This window comes from Microcebus murinus, chromosome 1 (assembly GCF_040939455.1).
Source record: "Microcebus murinus isolate Inina chromosome 1, M.murinus_Inina_mat1.0, whole genome shotgun sequence".
In the NCBI taxonomy this organism is placed as follows: Eukaryota; Metazoa; Chordata; class Mammalia; order Primates; family Cheirogaleidae; genus Microcebus; species Microcebus murinus.
This window is the reverse complement of record NC_134104.1, coordinates 158,699,748-158,724,975: the sequence shown is the minus strand read 5'-3', so window position 1 is coordinate 158,724,975 and position 25,228 is coordinate 158,699,748. Positions and strand designations below refer to the sequence as shown.

Below are 25,228 nucleotides of genomic sequence, written 5' to 3'. Positions count from 1 at the left end.
TGCTGAATCAAATAAATTCTTTTAGTTGGTTCAGCTGCTTCTCCATAAGGTACAGTTCAAACAAAAAGGAAACTGCACTGCAGTCTTGTTAAGGACACACATTTTGGCGAAAGATAAGAAGAAAAACACCATGACCAAGTTCAAAGAAATCAAGCAATTAAAATATAGGCATCTTCCAAACACACCACACGGTAGCACATGCATTTCACACGATGCCCATGTGCAAGGAAAAGGTATCAGAGATCTTGGGGAAGGAGTCTACAGAAGAGAAAGTGCAATCTCAGTAATTTACCGTGATCTTTAGCCCTGCGTTGGCGAAAGCAGCAAAACTTCCTTTTCTTCTTATCCTCTTTTAGCAAGTCGGCCACTGTGACCCCTTCAGGTTAAACACAGGCAATTTCACCACAGAGCAGCAGAGGGCGGCAAGAGCAATGTGATCGAGGGGCCAAGGCAGCCAGCCCAGACAGCCCAGGGGACTCAGACCTCAATATGCAAACTTGACCCAGTTCTCCTGCTCCTCCTAGCAAGCTAGCCCAGGATCTGAATGGCAGAGGGGAAGTGCACGTTCTGTAGCTGTTACACAAAACACCTGCCTTTAGGAAACTGCTGCAAATCAACAACCAGGTAATCTACTCTGGATCAAGGTTTCCAGTGTTTGGCCTCTCATTCAGGGAGGGCGTTAGGGAAAAGACACTTCAGGGAGTCGGGAGTCCTGGGTGCTGACTGGCTGTGTGATTCCAACCAGCACTGCCATAAGGGCAGGACAGGTGGGAGTTCAAAGAGTGGGCTCTGGACGTTGACATCCCAAGTCTGATCCCAACCCTGCCACTTCCTGGCTGGATGACCGTGGACAGGCTACCTAATGTTGCTAAGCCTTAGTTTCCTCAGCTGTAAGATGTCAATAATAGTTGGGCCTGGACCTCATAAGGTTGTTGTAAGAGGTAAATAGTAAATAAGGCAACACAAGGAGCATACTCATCTTGGGCAGGCATGGTCCACTGTTACTATCATCATCATGGCTACGACTCTCCAAAGACCACTAGGTCATAAGAAAAATGACTCTGGGATCTCTAACCCAACCCCTTTCAACTCCGTCATTCCAGGATCACTCTTAGCTGGCTTGCCTCTGGAGTAGAGCTACATGTTCCAGGGAAGGGAAGTGCAGAGGCAGCACGGGCAGCAGAAGGAGTGCTGGGGCCAGCCAAGGAGCAGAGGCACAGGCATGCGCACGTACCGTTGGTGGGCAGAACACTTTGTTCCTAAAATGGGCATCCTTCCTGACACAGCAAACCTCTTTCTTGTAATCGCTCCCATGAGCACACGAGCATGAGTGCACAGACACAGGAGCACACACTTGTGGGGATTAACATGCAGACCACAGGCACACGTGGGTTCACATCTCAGCTTTGCCATGTAATGGCATGTGGCCTTGGGAACCAGTTTCCTCACCTGGCAAGTTCCTGTCTCGCAGAGCTGTGTGAGGAATTACGAACTCATGCCCCCACAGCCCTTGGAACAGCGTCAAACACATAAAGCACCTGACAAATGCTACTTGGGATTATCCTGTGTCTTTCATTCAATAAATAATTGGGTACTCGTGTGCGACACACACTGTGCTGAGTGCAACCACACAAGGGCAAGCACACACACAGAGCCTGCTCCTGTCCCCAGGGAGCTCACAGTCTTCCGGTAGAGAGACATGAATCACACCATCGCACAAATGAGTGTGATAACACAACTCTGACAATTGCTGTCAGGTAAAGGTCCACATATTATAGAGTACACAGTCCATTGTAGCAGCTTTTATAATGGCAATTTATTAAAAATAGCCAGAAATTTTACTCTAAAAACATGGGAAGATGTCTATGGCACACACAGTGCAATGACAACTATCTGTGCTGAGCATCTTATGGTGGGAACTATAAGAATGCTGGCTATGCAAAAATCACATGTTCTACTGTGCATAAAGTAAGGTCTAAAGTCAGGACCCGAACTGCCAAGTCTGGCTCCCTCTAGGGAGGAGGGAGGGAGAATTTTATTTTTTACTTTACATACTATGATATTACATGAATTCTTATATTACTTTTGTAATTATAATATATTAAAAGCAAACAAAAACAAGCCTGACTTGGGAGTCTGCAAGCCTGGCTGCAGACCTGCTCCTCCTCACCCCCGAGGTGAGGCAGTGATCCCTAGTACATCTCCCACCTGCTCTTATGAGGCTTAAGGTGATGCAGACGGGAAGGTGCCCTTCGCAGCCACTGCTACTTCCCACCACCCCGGTGGAGACAGTCCGCCAGGGGCAGACGACTGATCCCAGTGCCACCCAGCGGGGACAGCATCCAGCCGCTGACCTACCAGGCAGCACTTCCAGCTGCCTCTTCGGTGAGGGCAGCTGACCCGGACACACGTTTACCATATGCCACTCTAGCCACTGCTGCTTGCTTTAAAGCTTTTAATTGAATATTTTCAATTTTAAACTGTGCCCTAAGGTAGTTTAACTGTGATGAAAGCAGTTTTATAAATAAAAATTTTAAAACAATATTTTAAAATAGGACCAACAAATTGCCGTGCCTTATGCTTGCAAACAGCTGTGCTATTCTGGTTTTCTGCCCACCCCCAAAGCAAACATCCCAGTAAGAGGCACCTAGGTAGCACACACAAAAGGGAGGTGTCTAGGGCAACTATACAGGGAGCCCTGGGGCAGCAGAGTCCTGGGGGAAGCAGGCTGGGGCAGCAGAGTCCTGGGGGAAGCAGGCAGGGGCAGCAGAGTCCTGGGGGAAGCAGGAAGGGGCAGCAGAGTCCTGGGGGAAGCAGGCAGGGGCAGCAGAGTCCTGGGGGAAGCAGGCAGGGGCAGCAGAGTCCTGGGGGAAGCAGGCAGGGGCAGCAGAGTCCTGGGGGAAGCAGGCAGGGGCAGCAGCCACAGCCTCTGGGACCGCTGAGGAAGCAGGAAACAGGTTTTCCTTGTGGTCCAAGTTGGAGCTTCAGGTATCCCCTCTTTGGGCATCAAATAGCCCCACTTAGAGGGATTATTGATCATTAATAGTTCCCACAATAAAACTGCCCTGCTTTTCTGGCCAGAATTTTAGAATGAGCTCCCTTTAAAATGATTTCATTATTTTTAATGCCTTTTTTTTTTTTAAGACTAATCACTGACAATGAGAAGAGTTTAAAATAGAATTCTAGGCTCCCAGATTTTAATGGCCCTAGAAAAACTCCATTGTTAACTCAGAAGCAGCTGCATACATCTAAAAAATCACTTTGAGATTTGGCAGGGTTTCTTAAGAAACTTGAAGCTCAGCAAAAACTTAAATAAATTATCCTTGAAAATTTACCAAATGCTCAGGAAGTCCGAAGGGAATTTTATCCATTCAATTAATTTTGTAACATGAGATTTTTAATAGCAAATTACAAAATTGACAATTTAAATAGTTCATGAATGCACAAAGCTAGAGCTACCTGTTACTAGTCACCAGACAGCTCAGGTAGAGATCTTCTCTTAAGGAAATGCCTGGAACTGGGCAATATTTAGCCACTGACAGCATCCAGGACTCAGGAGTTCACACCCCAGCTTCATATTAGAACAACGTCCAGGGAACTTTAACAAAAAACAGTCACCCTGGCTCCCACCCCATAATTAATCAGTTTTAGGGGATGGGGTTTGGCATCAGGAAGTGTTCAAGCTCCCCAGGTGACTGTAATGTACAGTCAGCACTGGGCCTCACAGATGCAGGCAATGACATTTAGTAGATCAGGGAGAAAAGAGAATGCGAGCACACCTCCAAGTACCTGACTTGACATCTGTTCTCTGACAGCAAGCACTGACAAACTGGAAATGGACTTCAACAAGAGCCAGAAAGCTGTGCTATCATATCTCAAACGTGACCCAGTTAATAGGTTTGTTTTCCATCCATACTTATACTTTATGAATAGCAAAGTATAGGGCAATGGTCCTATATAAGTGGTTCTCACCCTGAGGTTGGTTAGATGTCTAGTAGAATCCTCAGAATTACTCTGTTATTGTTTCACTGGAGTCTGATGACAACGGCAACAGCGAGCACTCCAGCTATGACAACACCTACCAGTCATGGAACCTTCGATCCTCAGGACAGCTCCATAGGCAGACCTGTATTTACCCCCTTCTTGCAGACAAGGCAAGTGGGGCTAAGAGATGTTGAGCAATTTGTCTAACACTAAAGTCCAAATTCCAAGTCACAAAACTCCAGCCCAAGCCTTTGCCCCTGTGAGCTCGTGGACATCTGCTATTACTAATGACTTCCTACACCCCAGCCCCTGCTCATCCAGGCTGAGGCCCAGCCATCAGGAAGTGCTGCTTCTCACGCTGTCACTTAATTCCTCAACACCTGGGTGGAAACTGCTCAACTCACATCCAGGACCCCGTTGAAAAGGGCATGCAGCAGAATTAGCACCCCAAGCCAGTGCAGATGAAGTCAGAGGCCCCAGAGGTACCATTAGAGCAGGGCTGGGGTGTGAGGCACGTGGGGTGATCTCACCCCAGGGAGGATGCTGACACCGTAACACTGGAGCTGGCAGTGCCCACACTTCTACCACCTGCTAATCAGATGCACAGGCAGCCCCAGACCTGGCGTGGACAGGTGGTAAACCCACGACTGTTTGTTTGGTGAGGAGGACCGTGTGGGCCTCATTGAAACCCGCCCCTCCCGTGGTTTTTCTGGCTGTGACAGAAAGCGAATGGCTGGCAGCCCCGGGAGGCCCCGGGAAACCTCAACAGCGCTGCTGGCTTCCCCAGAAGGGCTGGACTGCCGAGGTCTGTGCTCAGCGAGGTTCCCCTCCTGGCCGGAGGAGACTCGCGGCTCTCCTCTTAAGTCAGCTAGATCTCAACATGGTCCCACAGTCTAAGATGTACGTCTTTATTTAAAACCCTCGTCACCAAGGCCCTGGAAATCTGACGACTCAGAAAGCACCATGAGCCTCGCTCCACAGGAGGCCCCGGCACCTGGCAAAAGGAGCTCAGGAAAGAACAAGGGTGCGCTACAGAAATACTTGCCATTCTGGATCAGCCACTAAGCTAGTTCATCATTTTGAGTCACACATCGCTGTGCATAGCAGAAACAATAATGCTGACGTTCCAAAGACATCGTGCAGTTTCATGGCTTGGGAACCCAGTTACAAGGTTAATTCTGAAGATCTACGAGACTTTTAAAGGGGCTTTGTTTATGCCTTGTTTATATTACTGAGTGATGCATTTAAGGGCCCTGAACATCTGTCACTTTCTGCACCTTCTTTATGCCATTTCCTTAGCCTGAAAACCTCTCTGTCCCCACCTTCTGCAACCAAAGGCTGCTCACCCCACAGAGCCTTTCTTGCATTCCCACCCCCGCCACTGCCAGCATCACTGCGGCCCTCTCGGCTCACACAGCAGACTGGGGTCCCTGACCATGGGCCCAGCTTCTCCACTCCGTCTTACACTAAGCCACTGCTCCTCCATCCCCCCTTCATGGCAAGTTCTCTGGAAAGCGGAGTCATTGATTTTGTCACTACACTGGTCAGGTTCTTCGTAGACGGTAGCAGGACAGAGGAGATGCTGGGCTGAGATAAGACAGTTAACCATCAGGACGTTGCCTTGCACCTAGTGCAAATCCTGACTCCTCAAATCACAGGCCATCCAATGCCACCACAAGCGATGCCAACAACGCCGGAACATGGATCTCTATTTCTAGAGGTGGAGCAGTAAAGAGATGAAAGGCCACTGGCCTGTGAGAGGACCCCAGTCAGCTCCCCACAGGACACATCCAAACTAGCAAAAACAGATGCCTGCCTGGAAAAAGGGACAATATTTTCCCTGGTTTACACCTAACAGGCTGCATGTCGGGGTCAGGTGTGGGAGGAGGTGGCTGTGGACCTCCGGGACAGGTCGGCATCGAGCTGCAGTGTGCGAGTGAAGAGGAAGAGGGCCGCAGGCATCCTATGCCACCCGACACTGCCGGCTGCCAGCAAGACTGTGGGTGCAGGAGCCCTGCGAAGGCCACGGCTCCGGGCGGGCTCCAACTCTCCCGAGGAAGAGCTTTGCACGGGGTGGGCAGACACTCTTCTCATATCTAATCACCTAGCAGACACATCACCAAGTTTAGGACTCAAATCAACATCCATTTATAAACTCTGATCTCATTCGACAAACACTGCTCTAGAAATGCTCCCAGTCTTCTGACCATCAGGTGATGAAGCCTGGCCCCTTGCTGAGCCTGGCAAAACACAGGGAGGCCTGCACTCTGCTGGCCCCCATCAGCACACAGGTTTGAGCTGGTCGTAGCATCCACAAAAACAGAAAACACCCCCTCCCCACAGCAGCACAGACTCACAGAGTCCCAGGCTGGAAGAAAGGCAAAGGCCAGCTCAGTCAAGAATCCCCCCCACCATGGGCCTCGGCCCCAGCTGCCACGAGCCACTACCTGCAGAAGAGGTGCCATGGCTCCTGCTGCAGCTCCCCCTGGCCTCCACACCCTCTGTGCCCCAGCCACATGCAGGGCCCACTGCGTCCTCCCCAAACCTGGCCTTTCTGCACCTCCCAACAAGGTCAGATTGTTTCTTCTGACACTGACCTGTCACAGCTCATATCCACCCGTCCTTCAAAGCCCAGGATAGGCCGGGCGCGGTGGCTCACGCCTGTAATCCTAGCACTTTGGGAGGCCGAGGCGGGCGGATTGCTCAAGGTCAGGAGTTCGAAACCAGCCTGAGCAAGACCCCGTCTCTACCAAAAATAGAAATAAATTAATTGACCAACTAAAATACATATACAAAAAATTAGCTGGGCATGGTGGCGCATGCCTGTAGTCCCAGCTACTCGGGAGGCTGAGGCAGTAGGATCGCTGAGCCCCAGAGATTGAGGTGCTGTGAGCCAGGCTGACGCCACGGCACTCACTCTAGCCTGGGCAACAAAGTGAGACTCTGTCTCAAAAAAAAAAAAAAAAAAAAAAAAAAACAAAAAAAAAACAAAAACAAAGCCCAGGATAAAACGCCCCAGCCCCATCCTCGACCCCAGCTCCCAGCTGCTCTGGCACACGCCTGCCTCCCCTTGTGCCGCGTAGCTCTGCTCATGCGTGAACAGGCCTGCCCCTCCCTAGAGGGCAGCAAACGCTCTCAGGGTCTCTCCGGTGCCCAGTGCTAGGCCTTGCAGAGTGCACGCGTGACTGCATGGCAGCCGAGGGCCTTGCTCAAGCTGGGCCTTGCTCAGCCGTCTTGTGTAAGGGGGTGCAAACTCAGTCTCCCAGGCCCTTGAAAGGACATGTGCCACTGAATTAGGATCTCTGTCCTTACTGTCAGCTGTTCTAGACTGGAAACAAACCACAAATATCTCAGCCAAATGCACTGCCGAGCCTCAACTTCCACTCTTACCCGAGGCACAGACGGCCCCGGAAGAGTGCGAGCGTGTCTGGGAAAAGTACATGGTAGAACATGCCCCGTGGCTGACAGTGGCCAGGAACCGAGTTAGCAGGCCTTGCCTCCTGCAGGGAGCTAAGGTGCCTAGTGTCACCGTGTGGGGTACCAGGTGGCTGGCTGCCAAGCACTTGTCACTGACTCGCGTGCCTCTTAACAACCGCCCGGCCTGCTGAGCTGGCTTCTTCCCGGCCGCGACAGGCTGAGCCTTTGACTTCATAGGGACACACAGGCGGGGCGACTGCAGGCGGCACCGGAGTCCAGAGGGACCCTGTGCTTCCTGTGCATCGCCGCCGGCCAGCGAGGAGAGGGAACCGTAGCTTCCTCTCCGGTGGCGTGAGACGCACACACGTCTCCCCACGCTCTGTGCCCTCAGGGAAACGGGCTCACTGCCCTCCTGGGGCCAACAGTGAGTGTGTCTGCCCCTCCTCGCCATCAGCCCGCCTTCCTGAATGCAGGTCTAAACCCTAACCTCAGGCAGAAACTCAGAGCCAGTGCAAACGTGCGGGCAGGAGGATGACGTCTGGGCGAGGCCATCCTTTCGCAGCCTGGCTCATCTGGACCGCCCCCACCCCGGTCTGTCTCGGCAGCAGCAGGAGGGGCCCTACGTACTGTTTCGTTTGCCTTCCTCTCCTCCTTCATCCTCATTCTCGGGATCGATATCTTCCGCTTGCGTAATCCAATCCAAGTAGCCCTTTAGATCCTCTTCCAGCTGCTGCTTCTCCCGGAGCTTCTGGAAGTCTCCCCGTGCTTTAGCCTTCTCTCTTTCCTTTGAAAATTCTCTGAGGGAGGCAAAGAGAGCAAGCGCGTGTCAGGACATCCATGGGGACCTGCACGGGCCAGCTGCCCTGCTGCACAATACCGTGGCAGGACACACACACCGAGTACAGCCACGTTAGCACAGCAATGGAGCCACACACGTGGACAGGACACAAGACAGTGTCTTCCTAAGCGAGACTGTGGGTGTCAGAGTCGCAGAGACCACACCAACACGCATGCACCATTTCTTAGAGGATTACTTCCCTTCGGGATGACAGCGGTCCCAGGGAGCCCAGGCCAAAAGCACCACAAGCTATCATGGTGGGCCTCTGACACCCCACCAGGGCCCTGAACTTTGAGGGCCCCACCTGTCCCAGAGCCTCCTCAGATATCTGGCATCACACTTCAAAGGGAAGGGACCGGGTGGGCCAAGCTGTGTCAGAGAGTACCCGGTTTAGGGCTTCTTCAATACTTTCAGACAGAACTTTGCATTCATATTGTGTGCTGATCCCCACATCCAAACCAAGAGCTCTGAGGGGGACAGTCCTTCCCAGCACCACACCGGGCTCCCTCCCACCGCCTGCATGTTCAGGCCAGAGCAATGGATGGGGTCAGACCGACCCACCCATAGCCCAGAGAACTTGAGCGCTGGAGCACTGCTACTTCTCTTAACCCTTGCTACTTCTCGTGGCTGTTGCCCCAAAAGCCCCCCCTGCAGGGGCTGAAGAGGCAGTACGATCTGTTGCCCATTTATGGGAACACCTGCCCTGGAAAGGCTTTGGCAGATATGTAAATGTTCCCACTGTTCGCTGTTTACCCTGCCTCCCATGTATGCAGTCCCATATCTATGCACGCATACAAGACCCCACATTCGCCCAGGCAAGTGTGAGAGTCAGGTGGATGATTACCCAATTTTTATGTACAACGAACCATCTGCATTTCCAACCGTGAATTGTTACAGGAGCCAAGAAATGAGAATTATGCATTTAGTAAGTACAATTAAAAAGCTGCTAAGAAAGCAGGTGAGGTTACAGCAATGCAGCTTCTGCTCACAGACCCCAAGATTCTGCCATGGGTACCTCTGTCTTCTTGCCTTCCTTCCAATTCAAAGCCAGCGCATCTCCCTTTCAAGGACCTAGCTCATTAACCCCACCCTATTGACAAATGGGGAAACAACCTGCTTTCATAAAGCTAACCCCCTTTCACTGCCCCCTCCCTCGACTCCCGGCTGTCAATGGGCCGAACAGCTTCCTGAACACCCAGTGGTGCCAATGCTTCAGATAAGAAACTGGAATCCTTGCCAAGGTGCCACCTTCTGCCCACAATTAGAAAGGATCTCGCTCACTGTCCCTAAATCACGCCACTTTTTGGACCCCCTGGAACCAATCCCTGGCTGTTAGGGCTGGTCCATCTTCACTCTCTGGGAGCGAAGGAGGAGGCCAGGCTTCACAGTGTCCTGGGTGCAGCTCACAGAGTCCCGACCCCAGGGGTTTGGAGAGGGAGCAGGAGCTAAGCCAGCTCCAGACACACGCTCTGACCTTCCCATGTGAGGGCATGTCTCTCGGGTAGAACGCCGTCCTGTCTTAGAAAAGAAGGGACTCCGTGGGCAGTGTCTTGCTGTTCACACATACCATATCCTGAGGATAGTTTGGGGTTTCTAGAACCTCCTAGGCTTCTGAGATATAGGAAATGCATAACTCAGCCCAGGCTAAATTCACCAAATTACTCTGAATTCTGAAAAAGTCACACTCAACAGAGAATCACATCTCTGAGCGAAATACAAGGGCTTGGAGTATCATGTGTCAACAGGAAAATGAATTACATAATCTGTTTTCTTAAATACATTGTAAAGAACAAGTGGAACTACAATTCTATTATACCAAAAAGTATTCTAGTGCTGATCTGTCTGTACATTTTGATTCTGAACTTAGCATACTAAATTTAGGTGATTACATTCACCCAGGGTATTCTTATTTTGGATTCATATCATATATGAGTTCTTGAAAAAACTTTACGGAGATAGTGAAAAAGTCACCCTGTGAAGCTTAAGTACTTTATAAAATAAAATGTTGCTTTAATATCATATTTTATACATTTTTAACATTAGAAATATAAAAATCTCCTCTGTAACAAGCTGCATCATTGTTGCACATTCTTGGTGGTTGGGACACGGCTAAGCAGGCATAAGTACTTGATAAAACCCTACTATGACTACAGTTCCTGAGAATAAAAAAACCCTGCCAAGTCCTGGTTTATTTAAAATAGAAGTCACTATTACAAAAGTTCATATAACAAAGCTGTTACCATAGACTCTCTGAACTGATTTTAGACAGTTCCAAATGGCGTTAATACTTACCAGGCAGCTAACACTTACTGATTTGGACAGACTGAGATTTGCACAGCATAAATCTCCTGCTGGCTATGGGACAGGGTGGAGGACAGGGGCAGGGAGGTGGGGTCTGTGTGATAAACCCAGCTGTCCTCTTGGTCCTCCTGGACCATGTGAGCTCCTAAGTCTGGTGACCTTGGTTCTAGTCCCAACTCTGCCACTTTTCTGTTCTGAGCTTCAGTTTCCTCACGTGCAAAACAGACAAAATGATGCCTGTTCTACTGTTTCACAAGGATAAAAATAAGATATTCCGTAAGATGAAACTTCAAAAAACACAAAGCACTGTACAAATGTGAAGTTCAAATGTATAATTTTTAGTTGTTGAATCCGGGCATAAGAGAGAAATAAAAAGGACAAAAATGGAAGAGCTTTCTCAAATACCAATGGGAGAAAAATTAGGACTAGTTCTGAATGGGCTGTAAGCTGCCATGACCGTATCAGAGCTAGGACACGCACAGAAGGACACACGGATCCTAGGGCTCAGAGTGACTGTGATGAGCCTGAACCACTCTCTGCTCAGTTGAAAACAGCTCATGCCCATCACACCCAAACCTCAAACCCCCCTTTCCAGAAAATCTCCCTGAAGCCCACTGCACCTTGTAACAACCTCAGGGGATGATAAAAAAAAAGGGACTCCATTTTGCACAAGAATTCATCATATTCTAAGAAGCCTATTACTCAGAGATTAAATAACAGTCACTGTTACAAAAGTTTATTTATCACAGCTATCGAAGAAACTGTTAGACTTTTGCAAGCGACTCAAAATCCAACTGTTATGTGCTGGGAGCCCAAGTGTTCCAAAATGGAATTCTGTTTGTGGTATGTCTGACCAGCAGTAAAGATAAATAAGAAGTGTTTGGATTAAAAAGCACACATTGAGTGCTACCCTTTGCTCACCAAAGAGGAGGAAATAAAACGTACCTATCTCAGTATCTGAAGGACAGAGCAGAAGGGTGAAAAGGGACCAAGGTTGGAGTGACACCGCTAAGCACACCTTTTTCTGTAGTTTGGACACTGGGGACCCTGTTGATGTCCTTCACAATAAGCATTTTTAAATTAAATCAACAAAGATGAGATGAAAGGAAAATACCCCTAAACTGAAAGTGAATTAAAACAAATGAATCAGATTGTATTTCAAATGAACTCCCTAAGTACGCTGAAGGAGAAAGACACAACTAATTCGAGTAGCTTGTGAACATCTGACCACATGCCCTCAGTCCTGGGCAGGGCTGGGGTGAAGATGAACAGCAGACAAACACCAAACTCTTTTTAGGAGGGTTTTTGGCTACCGATGTGGATGAGACCATTCTGAAACTATTTTAGATGTATTACAGGATTTAACAAATGAGTAAATGTGTGACTGTTGTTGGGAGCCAGAGTTCTCACTGTGGAAAGAGGGACACAAAAACACTGAACGGAGGAGGACTGGAAAGAACCCTCTGGCGACGGACTGGAATTGGAGGTATAGGTGTGAACTCACGATTTCTAAAATATGTTTATTTTAAAGTCTGATTTCTGACGTCTGATTTTTAAAAGATGTCAGTCCGTGAGTATGTGTATTATATGTGTACAGATATGCATACATCTGCTAGTTCTGTCTGCTGAGAGGATCTAGACACGAAGGCGCTCCACAGGTGTGAGCGCACCTGGCACCCACACCTTGGTCTTTAATAACAATCCCCATTAAAAGAAACCAGGGGTCTTTGGAGAAATGGTCAATTCCAGGGACGGGGCACGGTAGGTACAAGATGAAAAAAATAAGTGCTCAAAAGCAAAAACGTGACGGAGACACACCATAAGAATACAGAAGCTAGAGAAGCGCCTCCCACTGGCCAAATCTGAAAAAATTTCAGCACCAAAATAACTAAGAGCAGTAATAAATTATAATTTTAAAAAAATCAGTCTGTATTCCTTATGGATAACAAAAAAGCAAATGAGATAAAATATTAATAGAGAGTGAACTGGGGTAAAGGGTATATGGATTGTTCATTGTTATTATTCTTATTCTTGCAACTTTTCTGTATGTTTGAAATTATTTCCAAATAGAAAAAATTTTTAAGTGCTTAGGAAATGTAACAGTACTAATCAAATGCAAATTTATGTCATCACATATTCATTTTGGTTTGCCAGCTAGATTGTAAGCTCTGGCAGGAATGGACAATGTTGTCTATTTCTTATGTATTTCTTCCCGCATCTGTTTCCCCATGGCGTCCACTGCAAACAGGCATCGGGAAGGCTTTGCACAAAAAAACGCACCCGACAGAACGAGCCCTCCTCCCACTCCTGTAGGAGGCCAGGCAACATCCCCCTGCAGGATGGAAAGCCCACAATTGCTGGAATCTCCCAGAAGCATGAAGCGAGCACGTCCAAGCCTACACATACCGTCTGGAACAGCCTCCACAGCCAGCCTGCCATTTCTCCTTATTTTCAGGCCTCACATGGTAGATTTTCTGTCCCTGGGTCATTAGAAAATCTTTCCTTCCATCTCCTTTTTAAGGAACAATTACTCAGTAAGGAATCTCCCTGGCAGCCCGACAGGACACGACCAGGGCCTTACGCAGGCCAGCGTGCCCACGCCTCGCCCACGGAGGCCGCGGAAGCGGGTGCAGCCAGCGCGCCTGCCCGGGGCTTGCCTCCCTCTCTGCCCGGTGACTGTTGCAGACCCAACTTCACTCTGGTGCTGTCCTGCTCACACGGCGCACGGCTCCTCGTTGCTGCCCTCCAGAATCAATGGCACTCCAGGCCGTCCAGCCTTCTCCCAGCTTCAGCCTATGAATGTATACCTTGCAGTGTGGCCACACTCTTCTCCATGCTTCAACCCCCTGAGCCTTTGTCCACATGAGCACAGCCTTCTCCTGCCTGTGAATTACAGTCTAGCTTTCAAGACTAAGCTCAGTCTCATGTTTTGGTGACCTATTTCCTGGCTACCCCATCCAAATGTGTTCCGCCACCTCTGGACTGCCACAGCACTCTTGGAGCACCAAGACACAGACGTGTGTGTCGCCTCCTCCAGGCAGCCCCCGATGCTGCGTCCTGCACAGAGCCCAACACAACACTCCCCCACCCCCCCGGGGACTGCCTGCTGTGAGGCGGGACTGCCATGCCCTCCGTGTCTGGAACCTGAGGCTCAGAGAGGGGGACATGCGCCCCTCTAGCTGCTGAACTCACCCTCCCAAACCCTCAAGGCAGCACCTGGGAGGCAAAGGCGGGGGCAGAGGAAGAGGAGGGCAGGTGCCTGGAGAAACGCGGATCAGAAAACAGGCAACAATCAGTCCGGGAAGGGCCTTCAATGCAAAACTAAGGAACTCGGATTGCCTCCGTATAGGCAGTGGGGAACTGACAGGTTTGAGACGACTTTTATCAGTTGTGTTTTGCAGGTGTTTTGAAATGAGGAGAAAATGGTGGTGAGAAGGCCAGAAGGCGTCCAGGAAGCCCTTCCCCAGAAGGGCCACAGGGGCCTTTGGCAGAGACAGACTAAGGCCTGGCGGGGACGCTGGGCATGGGATGCTCAAAGTTTTCGCTCTGCCGTGCCCAGGCCTGCACGGCGCAGGCTGCGCACACTCTGGCTGGCACCTGACGACACACTGGCCTGCGCTGGCCCAGCTCTTGCTGTGACGCTGGTCTCCTTGGCCTTCTCTGCGGCTCACCAGGGAAAGCAGGAAACCCGTCCCTTCCTCATTTCCTGCTTCTTTTCCTGGGCCACAGTCTGGCACCCTCTCTCAGACCTGGCAGCCAAGAAGTTTGGTGGCATCAACACCCAAGAAGCAGGAGGACTGAGTGAGTTCAGAAGAAATGGCTGCAGGGTGGGGGTGGTTCTCACTGCAGAGCAATGGTATGGCCCTGCCCCCATACCCAGCCCCTGAAGACCCCTAGATGGAAAAGATACGCACGGCAGGCACAGCCTGAGGCCACGGCCCCGTGAGCAGTCCTCCACCCATGACTGCGCCGGCCTGGGTCCCACCCAGCAACCAACGCAGCTCAGCAGAATCTGGGCTCGCACGGCTAGGGGAAGTGACGTGGGTGTCTGCAAGACAGCATGGTCTCCACCACGTCCTCCCCTAACAAAAGCAAGCCTGTCGTTTATTCGGGTTTTCATTTACAGTCCTCAAAGCGTCTCTACGCTCACCGTCCACAGGCGGCTGGTGGCCTCGGTGCGAAACAGGCAGGCCGAGGGTTTTCACGCCCAGTCCTCAAAGGCCAACACCGAGGCGAGATCGCTGGCCCCACATGGCATGCCCAGTCAGCAGCACGACAGGGCCACCAACCAGGCCTCCGAACAAGCGTCTCTTCCCCAGGCCGGCCTGAGCCACAGTCTCCTCTGGCTCAGGAGGAAGAGATGTGTTAGCTGGACACTCACCGGTCAGGACTGGGGGGTGGGCAGAAAGCACAGCTCTGCTCACCACCGCAATCTGATTTTCTTCCAGAGAAAGGTGGCAGCCGCTTGCTGCTCATCTCCCCACCTGGCGTCTCTCACTGCTCCTCAGGAAGCACCACTCCAGGGACAGACTCCCTGCCCGAGCCCCCGATGGAGCCCCCCGGGCCTAGGAACAAGCCCCAGGCTCCGCAGAGGCCCGCAGACCGTGCATCCTGAGCTCCGGGACGCCTGGCTCGGCCAGCACGCCTGGCGAGCGAGCACCGGCCCGCAGCCAGCCGTGGCACGCAGACGGAGAGGCTGAGCAAGCGGGACTGCCACAGACGCAAGGCGACACACAGGCTGCTCTGGGACGTCTTATTTCTCAAATGCCCCATAAAATAAATGAGCCACTGGAGATCAACTCGATTTAGATACAGGATTTTTTTTCTTGGGTTGCTGTTTGTTTTAACCAGATCCACATAAGTAAAAATGAGACAAACTAAACACTTTGGTATTTACACACACATGCTAAAAAGCCCCAAACAAAACACAACAACCTCCGATGAGTTGCACCAACAGAATCACTTGGACTCAGATTTCTAGTAAAATAAAGACATCAGAATTTCACCAAAAAACAAAGGCTGTGTTTGTGAAGGCAGAGAAGGGGAAGTTGAAGTAACGCGCTGATTTTTATCAGTGCAGGCCAGCCTTCTTTAGAGCTAACTCATTTCCCCTACACAGACATAAAGGAAATGACACAGAGTGAAAAAGTGGTTTGGTTCAAAGAACATTTTTATGGTTAAATCTAATGTTTTGGAAAGCACATAGAGTCAGTTTCTGCTCAAGGAAACTAGGTATTGTGTAAAAAAAAAAATCAACAGTAATGTGTGATTTCACAACAAAAAATTTTTTTAAGCAGTAGTACTGGTTCAGTTCAAAGTCCATAAAAATCATTGTCTTTGGCCTGGCGCGGTGGCTCACGCCTGTAATTCTAGCACTCTAGGAGGCCGGACGGATTGCTCAAGGTCAGGAGTTCAAAACCAGCCTGAGCGAGACCCCGTCTCTACCATAAAAATAGAAAAATTAATTGGCCAACTAATATATATATATATATATATATAAATCAGCCAGGCATGGTGGCTCGTGCCTGTAGTCCCAGCTACTCGGGAGGCTGAGGCAGGAGGATCGCTTGAGCCCAGGAGTTTGAGGTTGCTGTGAGCTAGGCTGACACCACGGCACTCACTCTAGCCTAGGCAAGAAAGCAAGACTCTGTCTCAAAAAAAAAAAATCATTGTCTTTGTTCCAGTTTTCCCTCAACCATGAAAAGGCAGCAATAGCCAGAGGAGGTAGCCACAGGATGCTCTCTCTGCAGGAGACAAGCAGGACAGCATGGGGTGGGGTGGGGGTGGGGCCACAGCACCCGCAATGCAGATGCGCGGGCTCCTTCCCCGTCCCGGGAAGACAGCGGCCAGGCCGGTGGCATTCTCCAGGGGAGGCTGGCCGTCAGGGGTGCTCGGAACCGCTGGGGGCAAAAGGGAGTGGGGAGAATGGAGGGCCTTGTTTATACCCTGAGCATGTTGTGGGAAAGAAATGTCTCTGACAATCACACTTTAAATCATCAGACCACATCGTAGCTATTCCTTGGGGACTCATGACTGAGATAAACCCACGGCGATCCTTTTGTAAAGGGATTCCCTGCCTCCTAATATTTCCTGTTTGCTAAAGTTTGGGTGTGTTATGAAATGTTTGCAAAGTGATCTTTCCTTTTTTTGTGTCCTTGGTGCTTTCCTTGACATAAAAGACTGAAGATGCTTTTAAAAGAAAACAGTTTCCATCTTTTGGGAGGGTAAAACACTTTCAAAGCAGGCGTTTCCTGCTTTTAATGACTAGATTGAGTTGTCTGCTGTGAAGACAGAACTTAGCAGCTGGGCCACCCTGCCCAGAGCAAACGTCAGCAGCCACTCACCCGTGGCACTCGCCCCTGAGCAGGGCCGTGGGGCTGGGGATGAAGCCAATGAACCTGCCATCTATGCGGCTGTCTGGTGTCTCTCCTGCCTCCTTGGCCTCCATGCTCTGGTCATCCTGGAGTCCACTCGCTTCCCCCGAGGCAGGGGGCTCTCTTTCTGCTCCAGGCCACTGTGTGTGCTAGTCCCTGCGTAGGCCTCAGCCGTTCTTTCAGATACCACCCTGCTCAGCTAGCCAAGTATATAAGGACATTTCTCTAATGCCCTTAGAGCCCCCTGGACTAGAGACCTGCTTTTGTAGCATTTATTTCACAGTCCTACAATTGGTTACTTCATATTTTCTTTTGCTCACCAGGTGGTAAGCTCTGGGAGGGAGGGGTTGTGTCTGTCTTATCTTCATATACCGGTTCCTTAACACAAACCCTGGCCATTAGTAGTTGCTCAGTAAGAATCAGCTAGCTAAATTAATAAATACTTTTGTAAGGGTGAGTTTTACATTAATGATGATCAGAAATCAAAGACATGGACATTTGGGCTCCACATTGAATACAAGTGTTCATGAAACTTCCATCACCTAAAGTTATTCCCATCATGCCATTAAAAAACAAGAAAAGTAGTCCTGTAGAAGTATAAAAAAATACATACACACAGATACATATGCAGAAATAAAGTATCTCAAGCATCTGAGAATGAAATATGCTTTCCTTTCACTACATCTCCTCATTTGAGAACAGAAGAGTTTCTTTCTCTTTGAAGGTTTAGTTTCCATGGCTACCAAAGACATTCCAAGATTTCTAGCAGAAAACTTCTCCCAGTGATGAGAATCCATGCAGGTTGCATGCTAAAAGTTACAGACTTATCCTCCACCTATCTTTATTTAAACATATTTTAACAGGTATTCTTCAAAAACATGGGCTCTTCTGCCTGACATCACTCTCTCTGAATGAAATGTATCACTCAATCTAACAAGCCAAACTGCTATCATCATATATTTTCATGACAGGCTTCAAATACTGCTACTCAGGAAGTCACTTATGAAACACACTTTGCTAGGCTTGACAGATTGAAGAAATACAAGAAAAATGTGTACCTGAAGTCTGGCCTGGGCGTTTGGCAGGACCATAAAAAACAAACCTGTCTGAAGTGCGGCACCAGCAACCCCAGGGCACGCCCCACTTAGGCGCCCACACCGCCTGCCGTGTCCCGGGCCTGGCCACGATGCCTGGAACGGGCCAGTGGCTGGACGTGCCGTTCAAAGAGCTGCTGGGGCTTCCCTCTGCAGAGGAACCATGAGGACCCAAGGAGGAAGCTGAGATTGAGCCCTCCTTTGGGGTGTCCCCAAAGCAATATTGTAGGGAATTCAGCCAAATCCCACTCACTGGCCACATAAAAGGCAAGCCCTGGTGAGTGGCACCGAGAGGGGCAGGAGGAGTGCCCGCCCAGGGCGGGGCGGGTGGCAAGTGCCTTCTCTGGGCTCTCAGAGTGGCCGAGGGAGAACACAGGGAAGAACTTCATGTCACCGCAGGAGGCTCAGGGACTGAGAGACCCACCCTCCCGCAACATGGCCCTGAAGGACCACTTGAACTGGAATGAGATTTGTCCACATGCAGATTTAAGAAAAATGTTTCAATATCTCTGAAATCTCCACATTGCTTGCCCAAAGTTCCAGTCCGCTTTGGGCAATTAATTTCAGGAAGAGAGGAAGGAAAACAAAGTAAGACCAGAGTGGCTAAGGATGCATCGGCACAGACGCGGTCTGGCGGACATGATGCCACAGAGGGTCCTCCTCAGCTCACGCAGGAAAAGAGCTTCCAACTGACGAGAAAGGCAGCTTGAGCCCTGGAGGCAGACGGATCTAGATTTAATTCCTAGCCTTACACTACTTACTAGCTGTGTGACTTTGAGAGCATTGATAAACTTCTCTGAGCCTTGATTCCGTTGTTTGTAAACTGAGGCAAAGAACACTTACTTCACCAAAGTACTAGAGGAGATCGAATGAAATAAACAGAATAAAGCACCCAGACCCTGGGTGCTGGTACGTGCCCGGCATGTATCCTAGTTGCTGTATTAACAACGATTACAAACCATAAAAAAATCCCCCCACATAATCTAAATCCCCAGACTTCCCCTCCTCACCTGAGGGCACAGGCCACACCCACCTCCCCTCCACCTCTGCAGACCCCACTGGCAGCCCCAGGGGTCTCCTCCCTCCACTGCCCCAGGCGTCACAGCGCTCAGCCACCCTGATTTCAACACTTCAGCAGCTCCCGTGGCTTGGAGGAAAATCCTTGTCTCCTCAGTGGGCATTCCCGACCGGGCACCCACTTTCCAGCCCTGGTGGCCTCGCCGTCACACTCACTGGCTCCACGGGCACAGGCGTCAGGCCCCACTTTCCTCGCCATTTGCCAGGAGCTGGAAAGTCCTTTCTTTACCAGCCTTGCCAGTCCTACCCCCCTTTCAATGCCCGCCGGAGCCCAGCTTCCTCAGGGGAGCCCTCCCTGACTGCCAATGCCCCACCGCACTCTTAGGACACGCTTCTAGGGGCAGGTTTGATGCTAGAGTGTATTTGACTGATAGCTGGAATCCATACAGGGCCCTGGGATCCCCTGGCATGTCTCTGCAGGCCTGTTCATAAGTGGCAGCTGATGACTCAAGGACAGGTGGGCCCCGGGGGACAGCACACCTCTGGGCAGGTGGTATGCCATCGCCCACTTAATTAGAATCCTTCAGATGCAGCAGAAGTCTCCAGGACAAGGGGCCGAAAAGCCCCACGGGCTTGGAGGCTCTGAAGGTGCCAGCAGACAACACAAACCAAGATTTACTTAAAGTAAAATTTTATAAGAATGATGACGTTTGAAATGGATTAATCTTTTATCCCTGAATCCAAACCAAACTCTTCTGACAGTCAGACTTAAAGAAACCAGGTTAATGCTCCAATTGCCTCTGCAGGTCCTGAGGAGAAAGGCTGGCAAGAGGGAGCGTCACACCTCCCAACTCCCAGAAACCACCTGCCAGGAGGCCGAGGCCAGGCCGGTGTGGGGCTCCTCTCCGCTGGGAAACTCCTGCAGTTCACAGAGTCCCTTCCCATCCCTTCCCTCCTAGGACAGCTCGTGAGGAGAATCACGGAGCAGATGGGGCTAGCCAATCTCAGGGATAAGAAAGCCGTGGCTTGGAGAAGTTACACTTACTGACCAAGGCCGCATCTCTAGCAAGCAGAACCAGGACCAAGACTTCTGACCTCTGTCTTCGAGCTCTTCCCACAGAGAAGAGAAACACAGAGAAACCGACAACCACAGCAGCTAGCAATCCCCTGGGACAAAGGAGCCACCGTGGGCCAGGGCGGCACGCAGGGCACAGCCCGAGCACCGCCTTAGCCCCACTGGTGGACACTGAGACCACACTGCCAAAGTAATCTGACACCCCCACCCTCTCGGGCAGGGTGAGCCTGGACCACAGCTGCCGGATGTCGCCCAGGCAGAGCCAGGGTCTGTCAGCCATGGCCCTCGCCCAGGAGACTTCACCACCACAAAGCCCCTGCTCTCTTTGCTGAGGCCTTTGGCCACTGCCCAATCCCTAATCACCTAGCTAGCGCACCACCCTCCACATCCTTCTGCAGCTGCGCTGAGACTCAGCCTTCCCTGCCCTTCAGCCCTTCCCATCCCCTCCTCCGCCGCCCAGCAAGCCCTCCCTTCCCTCAACTGCTCCCTCCCTTCCCTCAACTACTTGGAGGGATCCCAGGTTCTCCTTGCCTTGTGCTCCCTGCAGCCCGTTCGCACCTCGCCTAGCACCTCAACTATCGCAGAGCCTCCGTGTACCCCAGTTCCCCCCACATCTAGGCCAACACCCCTCATCCTGTGATGTAAAACCAAACAAAAATCCCCATCCTTGGAAGATGGTGCCAGTGGGCCTCGTGGCCTCCCCTTCTGCTGCACCCAAGACTTAAGACTCCCGGCTCCAGGCCTTCCTCTCCGTCCCAAGTTCTACCAACACCCTGGCGGACTCCCATAGCCCCTGCCGGCCTTGGCCAACCCCTGGCTTTTCAATTCCTCTCCGATAACCACCTCTTCTGTGCTACTTCAGCCACCCAATCCCACTATCACACCCTGAATTTTATCACCATCCCCCAAATCATGAATTCAAGCCTTCTGCTGTCTGACCACAGCCTTCTCTCATGCCAGCTGATTTATTCAACTATTCCCATTATAAACATTTGAACCTCTCTGAAATGTCCAGTCCAATGACACTTCCATTTTTCCCCAATCTGCCAGGCATCTTTTCCTCATAATCCACCTTAGATTTCACTATCCGTTATTATAGGATGTCCTTTCTGATATCCTAATTTCTCTTGCATCTTTTTACTATATGTGCGTAGCTAACAAAACTCTCACAGCTAGTAAAGCTCTCCATTTCCATAAACAGCTAGCAGAAAGCTCAAATCCTCCCTTTCTCCATGCCCGGAAAGGAACAGCCAAGCATGGCCGCAGGACGCCATCCAGTGGCATGCGCCAACACCAGTGCAGACTCACCAGCGCCGGCTCCCGGCAGCACTTCCGCACTGCCGATCACTGACATGGTTTCTCTGGGCCAATCACTTCCTCACTCTCTGCAATGACTATTTTGAGCCTTATCCCCTCTCCTCAAACATGTGACTCTGCCACCTATACCTCCTCACCCTCAGCAGTTAACCCTGCCTCCTGCTTCGGAGAAACTAGGATTTAGGCAGGAATACTCCCAGCTTTCCACTGCCAAACCAAACTCATTTCTGTCTCCTCTTATCTTCTTTTCTTCTCACTACATAGAAGAGTATCTTCTCATAATACTGTCTTCTGACACCTCAACGAGTTTTCCAATCCATGATCGTCATATGTTCTTCCGTTTACTGGTCTTCCTTAATTTCCTTCAGCAGAGTTCTGTGGAAAAGAGGTCTTATGTGTCTTCCATAAGATTTAGTCCCAAGATCTTGAATGTTTTTTTTAATCTTCCATGTTCCATTTGGAACATATGGAATACAATTACAATGGCAGTTTTTATGTTCTCTGATAATTTTAACATCTGTGTGAGTTCTTGGTTGGTTTCAATTGATTTATTAAATCTTCTCATCATGGGTGATGTTTTCCTGCCTCTTTGCATGCCTGGTAACTGTGATTGAATGCCAGACAGAAAGCCTTGTTCGGTGCCAGATATTTCTGTATTCCTACAAATGTTCTTGTGCTTTGTTCTGGGATGCTAAGTTACTTGGATCAAACTTAGATCAGGTCTTGCTTTAATGATCTGTTCGGTCAGTCTGGATCATCGTCCAGTCTAGGGCTAATTATTCCTCACCACCGAGGCAAAATCTTCCTGAGTATTCTACCCAGCGGCCCATCAATTATGAGTTTTTCTGGTCTGGCTGGAAAACAGGCAACATTGGCTAGTGGGAACAGGCAATATTCCTGGCCCCATGTGAGTGCTGAACACTGTTATCTCTAATCTAGTCTTGTGTTTTCCCCCCAGCTTTATTTAGGTAGTTTTCTTTCATATACATGCTAACACATACTCTGCTGAATACTTAGGAGACCCTCTGCTGATCTCCAGAGTCCTTTCTATGCCATTCCCTCCTCTGCATCACTCTGTTCTGCATACTCCAGCCACCCTGGTCTCCACATGGGTTCCCCGTCCTTGCACCACGGCTCAGGAACTCTTGCAAGCCAGTAAGCTGGGACAATCATGGAGCTCATTCCATTAATTTCCTGTGTCTCAGGGACCACTGTCCTTTATTGCCTGATAGCCAAGGTCTTAAAAACCACTGTTCTATAGTCTGTCTTTTTTTGGTTCTGTTGTTTCAGGTAGGAGAGTAAATCCAGTCCTATTATTCCATCTTGACCAGAAGCAGAAGTTTCTTTTAATTTTATTTTAATGTCATTTTAAAACCACCTTTATCAAGATACAAGTCATAATAAAATGTACACAATTAAGTGTACAGTTTGGCTAATGTTGACACCCATGTAAAGATGACCCCAAACAAGATACAGAACATTTACATAACAGGCCCCCCAAAGCTGTCTCATTCCCCTTCCCAGCCAACCCCACCTTCCACTCCAGAAAATCAATGATCTGATTTCTGCCATTATGGATTAGTTCCATCTGTTCTAGAACTTCATGTTATCTTTTGTATCTGCCTCTCGTTTTTCAGCCAGACACAATAGCTATTGTTATTTCATTTTTACAGTTGAATAGTATTCTAATGTGTGAATATATCTCAATTTGTTTATTTACCTACTAGACATTTGAGTTTTCCTAGTCTGACGCTACTATGATAAGGTTCTATGAATGTTCATATACGAGTCATTTTGTGGATATAGGTTTTCATTTCTCTTGGGTAAATACCTAGAAATGGAACACAGCTGGACCATATACTAAGTATATGTTTAACTTCATGGGAAACTGACAAACATTTGCAAAGTGGTGGTACCATTTTATGTTTTTATGAGCATATCTGTTGCTCTACACTCTTGCTGACATTTAGTATTGTCTTTTTTATTTTAGCTACTCTACTACATATATAATAGCTTCCCTGATGACTAACAATATCGAACATATCCTCATGTACTTAGTGGCTATCAATATATATATACTTTTGTAAAGTATCTGTTTAAAGTCTTTTGCCAATTTTTATTTGGGTCTTTCATCTTATTACCTAGTTATTAAGAATTCTTTACATATTCCAGATACAAGCTCTTTTTCAGCTATATGTATTGTATTTTTTCCCAGTGTATCGTTTTCCTTTCAATTTCTAATATCCGAAGAACAGAAATCTATTTAGAAAACATTTATGCATTTAGATTTTCAATTAAATCTATGATCTATTTCAACTTAACGTTTGGGTCTGGTGTGACCTAAGGGCTGAGGTTCACTTTTCACATGTATCCAGTTTTTCCAGAATTGTTTTACTGAAAAGACTCTCCTTTCTCGATTGAATTATTTAGAGCCTTTACCAAAAGGCAATTGAGGCCGGGTGTGGTGGCTCAGGCCTGTAATCCTAGCACTCTGGGAGGCCAAGGCGGGCGGATTGCTCGAGGTCAGGAGTTTGAAACCAGCCTGAGTGAGATCCCGTCTCTACTAAAAATAGAAAGAAATTAATTGACTAACTAAAAATATATATACAAAAAATTAGCCGAGCATGGTGGCACATGCTTGTAGTCCCAGCTACTTGGGAGGCTGAGGCAGTAGGATCGCTTGAGCCCAGGAGATTGAGGTTGCTGTGAGCTAGGCTCATGCCACGGCATGGTACTCACTCTAGCCTGGGCAACAAAGTGAGACTCTGTCTCAAAAAAAAAAAAGCAATTGACCAGGCCGGGCACAGTGCCTGATGCCTGGAATCCTAGCACTCTGGGAGGTCAAGGCAGGTGGATCATTTGGGCCCAGGAGTTTGAGACCAGCCTGAGCAAGAGGGAGACTGTCTCTAACAAAAATAGAAAACATTAGCCAGGCACGGTGGTGCATGCCTGTAGTCCTAGCTACTTGGGAGGCTGAGGCAGAAGGATTGCTTGAGCCCAGGAGTTTGAGGTTGCTATGAGCTAAGCTGATGCCACGGCACTCTAGCCAGGGCAACAGAGTGAGACTCTGTCTCAAAAAATTAAAAAAAAAAAAAAAAAAAGCAATTGACCAAATATATGTATTTCTGGATTCTCTATTCCTTTCAATTGTTCTAGGTATCTTTCTTTATGCCAAATGATACTGTATTTACCATGGCTTGATGGTAAGTGTTGAAATCAGGTAGCGAGAGTTCTACAATTTTGTTCTTTGTTAAGACTGTTTTGGTTATTATAGGTCTTTTGCAATTCTACATTAGTTTTTAGAATCAGCTTGTCAGTTTCTTTAAATAAAAAAGGCTATTAAGATTTATAATGGGACAACACTGAATGCATAAATTCAAGGAAAATGATAACGATATTAGTCTCCCAATTCAGGAGCATGGTATATCTTAATTTATTCAGCTCATCTTTAATTTTGCTAGTCAGTGTTTTGTAGTTCTCAGCATAGAGATCTTTCATATCTTTTAAAATATTTATTCCTAAGTATTTTAATACACTGATACTATTGTAAATGATTTTTGTAAAATTCCATTTTCCACATTTGCAGCTTGTATACAGGAATAAAATTCATTTCTGTATACTGACCTTGTATCCTGTGACCTTGCTATATTCACTTATTAATTCTAGTAGGTTTCTGGTTGAATTATTAGGACTTTCTGTATCATGCCTGTATCATAGACAATAATCATGTCTATGAGTAGAAATAGTTTTTCTTTCTAATATTTCTGCCTTTTATCCCTTTTTCTTGCCTCTAGTAGTTTTGGTATAACAT

At 48.8% G+C, this 25,228-nt stretch overlaps 1 protein-coding gene across 10 annotated transcripts in view; it reads right to left on the bottom strand.

Annotated features, from left to right (window-relative positions):
- Positions 1–25,228, bottom strand: part of CACNA1D (calcium voltage-gated channel subunit alpha1 D) — a 304,390-nt gene that overhangs the window by 96,535 nt on the left and 182,627 nt on the right. For all 10 annotated transcript variants that reach the window (XM_012771607.3, XM_012771611.2, XM_012771602.2 and 7 more), the window contains one exon: positions 8,029–8,198. In XM_012771607.3, the coding sequence (XP_012627061.1) occupies positions 8,029–8,198 (170 nt within the window). The remainder of the gene's footprint in view (positions 1–8,028; positions 8,199–25,228) is intronic.